Source organism: Chenopodium album, chromosome 26 (genome assembly GCF_948465745.1).
Source record: "Chenopodium album chromosome 26, dcCheAlbu1.1, whole genome shotgun sequence".
Classification (NCBI taxonomy): Eukaryota; Viridiplantae; Streptophyta; class Magnoliopsida; order Caryophyllales; family Amaranthaceae; genus Chenopodium; species Chenopodium album.
This window is the reverse complement of record NC_137859.1, coordinates 20,031,080-20,037,458: the sequence shown is the minus strand read 5'-3', so window position 1 is coordinate 20,037,458 and position 6,379 is coordinate 20,031,080. Positions and strand designations below refer to the sequence as shown.

Here is a 6,379-nt window from a genome sequence, read left to right as displayed (position 1 = left end):
CTCTGATTCTATTAACAATAGCAACCAAGAATGAAAATTAAAGGTTCAAACATCAAACTTCAAACTTAAATTAAAAACAACACTACAGCAGTACAACAATCTAATATTTCTAGACTCTAAAGAGTCTAAACTCCAAATTGCATAAAAAACTACATTTAACAAAAAAAAAAAAAAAAAAAAAAAAAAAAAAAAAAAAAAAAAAAAAAAACCAAAGAACAGAACTACAGAAGATAAACTGATTAAGTATGACTAGCAACTATGTCAACTTCTTTTTCTCTTATTAGTTGCATTATCCTCAATGAGCACCCACCTTATGTCATCCATTCTTAAGGTTGAATCTTCAATATAAGAGCTCTCGGGGTCGATATCCCACATCCTATAAGGGCCATTTGTTTAGCTTTTTGTGAAGCGTGAGATAAGTCTCAAGTTAGAGTGGATAAACACCAACTTATCGGCACGGAGAGCATTGAGTCTATTTCTCTTAATATTGTGGATGTAAGAATAGGTACTCCAAACTCTTTCGGCAGAAGAACTTGTAATTGGCTGTGATAAAACTTTAACAGCTATCTCTGCCAACTCCGGAGTTTCGGAACCATATGTAGATCACCATGAGATTGGTGACATAGTCACAGCATCTATCTTAGATGCATTTGTCCCAAAAATTCCTTCTTTTTGCTGAAATTTGGCCATCTGTTCACGCAATAATTTTTTTTCATGCACATCCTCTCCGATTTTATCAAATGCTTCAAGAACACCCGAAACCACTTCTCTATCAAGATTAGGAGCCCTTCTCTCAACTCCACCAGGGGCAGCAGAAGTCAAATAATTTGAATCATAATAGAAAGGATTGAGGGCAAAACCTAAGCAATGCATAGGAATGTTCATTTTTTCCCAACGAGCAATCAAAATTTCTTGCATTTTATCTCTATATTCTACATGTTTATTATTTTTCATGATATCACCAATTTCCCCTATCATACAATCCATTTTTTCATAAACTTCACCCATTTTTTGTCCCTCACCATCAGCAAATTTTATCATTAAATAAATAGGCTTAGTAATAGCAAGAATATTATCAACCTCATCCCAAAATTCCTCATCAGCTATTGTCAAAGCAACTTCTGCCCCTAAATTCCTTATACGTTCATCTCCTTTCCCTACCCAATCTTTCCAACTCCTAAGGACAGTAGTGGTTGCTAGGGCTTCCCTACATTCTCGTAATCGACTCAACAAAATATAGTGTGAGGCAAATCGTGTTTTAGCAACTTTTAATAACTCAAGTCCGGATTGGGCTCTAAAAATAGCATGTGCTTGATCATGATTTAGAAAGAATTTTACTATGTTTTTCCCCTTTTTATAAGTGTTCAACATCCATGGGAAAACATTAGCAAAATCTTTAAATATAAGATTCAAAGTATGCACAATACATGGACTCCAAAATATATGCTTGTGTACATTCTCAATTTCCTTCCCTGCTGCTTTACAATTTGCTGCATTATCGGTGACTACTTGAAGGACATTTGAAGGCCCAACTTCATCAATTGATTTGAGAAGATAGTCTGCAATTTCCTTCCCCGTCTTTTCTACGCCTGAAAAATTATCAGCATACATAAACATGGAGCCCCTGCTATTGGATGCCACAACATTAATGAGAGGTTGATGCTTAACATTTGTCCACCCATAGGATATTATAGAAGTCCCTTGACTGGTCCAAGTATCCTTCACCGGAGCCAATTCCTTTTCAACTTCCCGGTAACAATCATCCAATAAAGTAGTCCTTGCTCTGTCATGCGGAGGTGGAGAATAGTCACTTGGAGCATGATTAATTGCCTTCACCATGGCAATGAAATCTGGGTTTCTCAACACATTGAATGGAATTCCATTTGAACACAAAGCTTTAGTAATTGCAAGATCAACTTGATGTCTCTCCATAGTACCAAAAGCTTCCACTATGGGCTTAACGGTTGCTGCTGCACCTTTATTACTAATAGTGGATTTAGTAATTGATGGTGATAAACCTGCTTTCTCATCATCTTCTATTCTCTTTCTCAATTTTTGAAGTTTTTCCCAGCTTGATGAAATCACTGGGCATCGAGTGATTCCTGCTGGTTTTCCAGGTGGAGGGCCAAAAAAATGGTTGAAAATTCTAGTATATGAACCAGAAAATGATTTTTTGCAATGGTTGCATTGGAATTGCTTTGTTCCTCCTGGATTTCTTCCTTTCCCTGAACCTAAGAAAGTAACTTCCTTTAGTAGGGGCTTTGTGTTTTTTCTTGAATGATCTTCCCCTGATAACTCTTCATTATCACCACCACCACTAAGCTCTTCACCACTAATCGGATCTTGTGGTTCAGGGCTAGGACTTCTCTCGGAAATCATTGCTTTTTTTTTCCAAAAGCCATTTTTTATTCTTTTGATTTTTTTGTTTTTTTTTTAATTGGTAGTGATGGAGATGGGTATTATAATTATTCTTCTGTAAACATGATTTTATAGGAAGCAAGAGGAAGGAATTGATTGAATTTGGATGGATTTTGTGAGGTGTTGTGACTCTTCGTTTCTTTACATTGAAAGAGATGAACTGATGAATGTTTACTTGTAAATGATGAATATTGAATACATGAGTGATATGTACGATGTATATTTTAATAAACAAATAAAAATAATAATGGGATAATGGAGAGTAAGTAACGGCTTCTAACTTTCAATGATGATGTACATGCACTTTCAATCTATTTTTTTTTTTTTTTTTTTTTTTTTTTTTTTTACAAGTATCTCTAATAAGAATAATAAAAAATAAAATAATGGGTAATAATATAATGATGTACAATTATCATAATAGTTTATTGTATCACTTTATAGTTTATACTTGGATAGCTAAATGTTATAATTTTAATTAATCACTAGATCATATTTTAGTACACGGGTCTATTTATCTATCAATCGTACTACATCATAATAATCTCGTAAATAGGTCGTCTATTGATTAATCAATTATAGAATACTTAATATGATCTTATTTTTTATATGGATAATACTTTCGTACATAGATCGTCTATTGACCAATGTCACCAATCAATCATAGAATAGTTAATTTGATTTTATTCTTTAGGGATAATATTGTCGTACATAGGTCGTATAATGAACAATCATTCATAGAATTGTTAATTTGAAGCTATTACTTAGAGATTATACTTTATTATCGTATGGAGGTCATCTATTAATCAATCAATCATATAATTATTATTCTATTGAAACTAATGTCATTATATTGTTTCAATAGAATAATAATTACCCAACAACTCCAGCACGATCTGCGAATGAACAGTGATGTCACTGTCGAACGGTAGAGGAGTAGATTGAAACTCCAGTCCCGTAATGAGACTGAAGTCAGCTAAAGTGACCGTCATATCACCCCAGGGAAAATGGAAAGTGTTGGTGGTGTCCCAAAAGAACTCCACCAAGGCTCGGACGACGAGGTTACCCCCTTCGTAAGAAATCATGGCCCCGGGTGGCCCGAAGAAGAGGAGTCAACCCACATGACTCCCAAAGCTGCCGCAACGCGTCGTCTCTATTGATGAATGTGTCGTAGAGCGTGCTGATGGTGGAGTTGCCCGAACCGTGACTGCGGGTCCTCCCACTCTCGAGACCGCTTCAGACTCGCTCCAACAAATGGTGCACAGGGGCGAAGAACAAGGTGTGCTCATCCCACACGGGTAAAGGTCCAAGTCTGGACGTGGACGGAGAATCCTCACTCTCACTGGCAGGCTCCTCCTCCTAGCGCGAGTCCCTCGGCCGAGAACCAGAACTACGTCGTCTAGCCATGCTAAATTATGCGCAAATAATTAAATTTAAGGTTCTATAGTATCTAAGGTTCGCCTAGCCGCATGATACTATGTTCGCAAAAAACAGAGTACGTAGTACTAAAACAGAGCAAAATTTCAATCTGAATATAATTAGCATTTTCAAGCAACCAAACAATTTCTTGAAATAATATAGCAAATATTGTGACAAATTGTACAAGAAAAGCTAGCAAAAACGCAAAGAACAGGTCACATTGTTCTTCGCGATCTCGAGGGGTCCAACAATGGTGAATCGCTCGTTTCTTCACCAAATTGAGTCAAACAAGTCTCAAAATACTCCCAAGGCAATATACAAGCATAATCAACAAATTCAAGGCATAATATTCAACAAATAAAGAAAATTAAGCATAAACATGTTCGAATTTTATGAAAATTCGTGAACAAGAATGAGCAGTTAGGCAAAAACCAAGTTAAGTTTGAGTAAAACTTACATAGATCGAGAAAATAGATGAAATAAGCTTCAATTTGCAACATGTTTGAGCGAATTTTGGTGAGAAATAAGGAAGAACAAGCGATTCAAAGTTTTGAGCAAAAACGCGAAGCAGAGCAGCAGCACAGAAATGAGTAAGAAAGAAGACGGGTATTTTAAAAACCCGATTCTGTCTCCAAACGACAGACTTTTTGCGCGGCGACAGAGTCTGTCGCCTGGCAACAGGCACAAAGTGCGGCGACAGGTATTTCTGGCTAGCTCTGGAGCGGCGACAAAATACAGGGCTCCATATTTTGGTTATATGGACCTTGTGCAACAGTTTGGGTTCCTTGGTACGCCAGTTAGCCCTTCTGTGTAATTTAAGATGATTTAGTAATCGGCTCGGTTACAATCACATTAAGTGATCGACCTGATAAAAGATCGTCTCACTGAGCTTAAAGGGCCGAAGTATTGGCTCATTGCAAAAGGCACCAAGGTAATGGTTCATAAGTAGCAAAGGCACCAAGGTAATGGTCATAAGTAGCAAAGGCACCAAGGTAATGGTTCATAAATGGCAAAGGCACCGAAATAATGGTTTATAAGCAATAGAAGCACCAAAGTAATGGTTCACAAACAGCAGAAGCGCCGACATATTAGCACAATAGCAATATTAAAGATCAAGAAGTTAAGTGAACTTCGACGATGTCCTAAGGTATGGAGGAGATTGTCTCTAGCGGCGAAGTATTGCCGTGGCGAAATACTGTCACAACCCTAAAGATGACGAGGTATGGTCATTTTCGACGATGTTCCCGAGGTATTGTGGAGGATTGTCACCAAAAATATTGAAGATGGCGAAGTAATGTTACCTTCAACGATGTCGTTTACGAGGTATTGTGGAAGTTGTCAAAACAAAATACAGCAACAAAAACGGTTACTCCAGAGACGTGTGGTTGATGGTGCGTGCAAGATACGCGTTTAAATCTCTTTATTTGTTTGACTAACGCTAGTTTGCAGGTATCGGCGTTATGAGAATTATTTGGGATCGCAGAACGTTCTAAATCATTCTCCGTCCCTACCGCTACTTTGACTTTTGTTTTCGAAACCTAAGTTTCTCCAAACTCAGTCAAAGTGGGGGCTTCTGTAGACACCCATTTGTGTCTCCCCAAAACCAAACCCAGTGATGAATAACCTTTCACGTCGAACTATAATCAAATAAGGTGAAAGTGTAAAAAGTTAAGTGTTGCGGTTTAGTTTTTATTAAATTATCTTCTCTCTGTTTTCGAAAACAACCTTATTTTATTAAAAATAGCTGATCTAGTTTAGTTTGGTCTGTAATAAGGGTCCAATAATAGTGTAGTTGGATGGGGCTCGCAAAGACCTTTCCAACGACATATCATAAGCCCAATTCCGATGAATATTGAGGAAGTTATGGTCAAAATACTAAACTGGGTCCGGTTTGTTATTTATATACAGCCAATGATCTAGAGGAGGGCCCAATGTTAATTATTATTCCTAAAATTATTAGGATTAATTATAATTTTCTAGAAGTTTCTAGAAGGTTCTTTTAAATTCTAATAGAATTAGGATTAATAATTATATCAAGATGGATTTTTATTTGGAATAAAGTATTATTATTTTATTATTTTAATTATACGTTTTTAGCATCCGTACGGATTCTGTGGATCAAATTTGGTTAAATATTAGATTCCGCGTGGAAAGCGCGTGAAAGTCAGGCTGTCGCCTCGCGACAGAGTGTATTTCTGGCGACAACGTGTAGTTTTATTCCGTATCAAATTCTATGATTTTCCGGACTATTTTTCTTATAAATAGGGTCCTCGACCTTCGTTTTTAATCATTAACTCTCATCAAGGCTTACTTGATTTCTTCTCTCTCTTTCTAAACCAACCCCTTTAAACACAATATTGCATACACAAGACTTAAAAACATCTAGCCAAGTTCGAAGTTGCCTTCGCCTTAGACGTGCAAGGTTGATAATTTCTGAGGGTTTGGTCCCAAATCTAGTTTAAACATTATTTAATTTAATTATTTTATTATTTAATTCTTTGATTTATTATTTTCATTGAAGTTTACTAACGCGTGTATTTTGTTA

The 6,379-nt window shown here is 36.5% G+C and overlaps 1 protein-coding gene across 1 annotated transcript; it reads right to left on the bottom strand.

The window, feature by feature from the left end:
• Window positions 1–603: 603 nt before the first annotated feature.
• On the bottom strand, window positions 604–2,379 carry LOC145616929 (uncharacterized). The gene has a single exon (XM_081671645.1). The coding sequence runs from the start codon at window positions 2,377–2,379 to the stop codon at window positions 604–606; it is 1,776 nt and encodes a 591-aa protein (XP_081527771.1).
• Window positions 2,380–6,379: the final 4,000 nt, after the last annotated feature.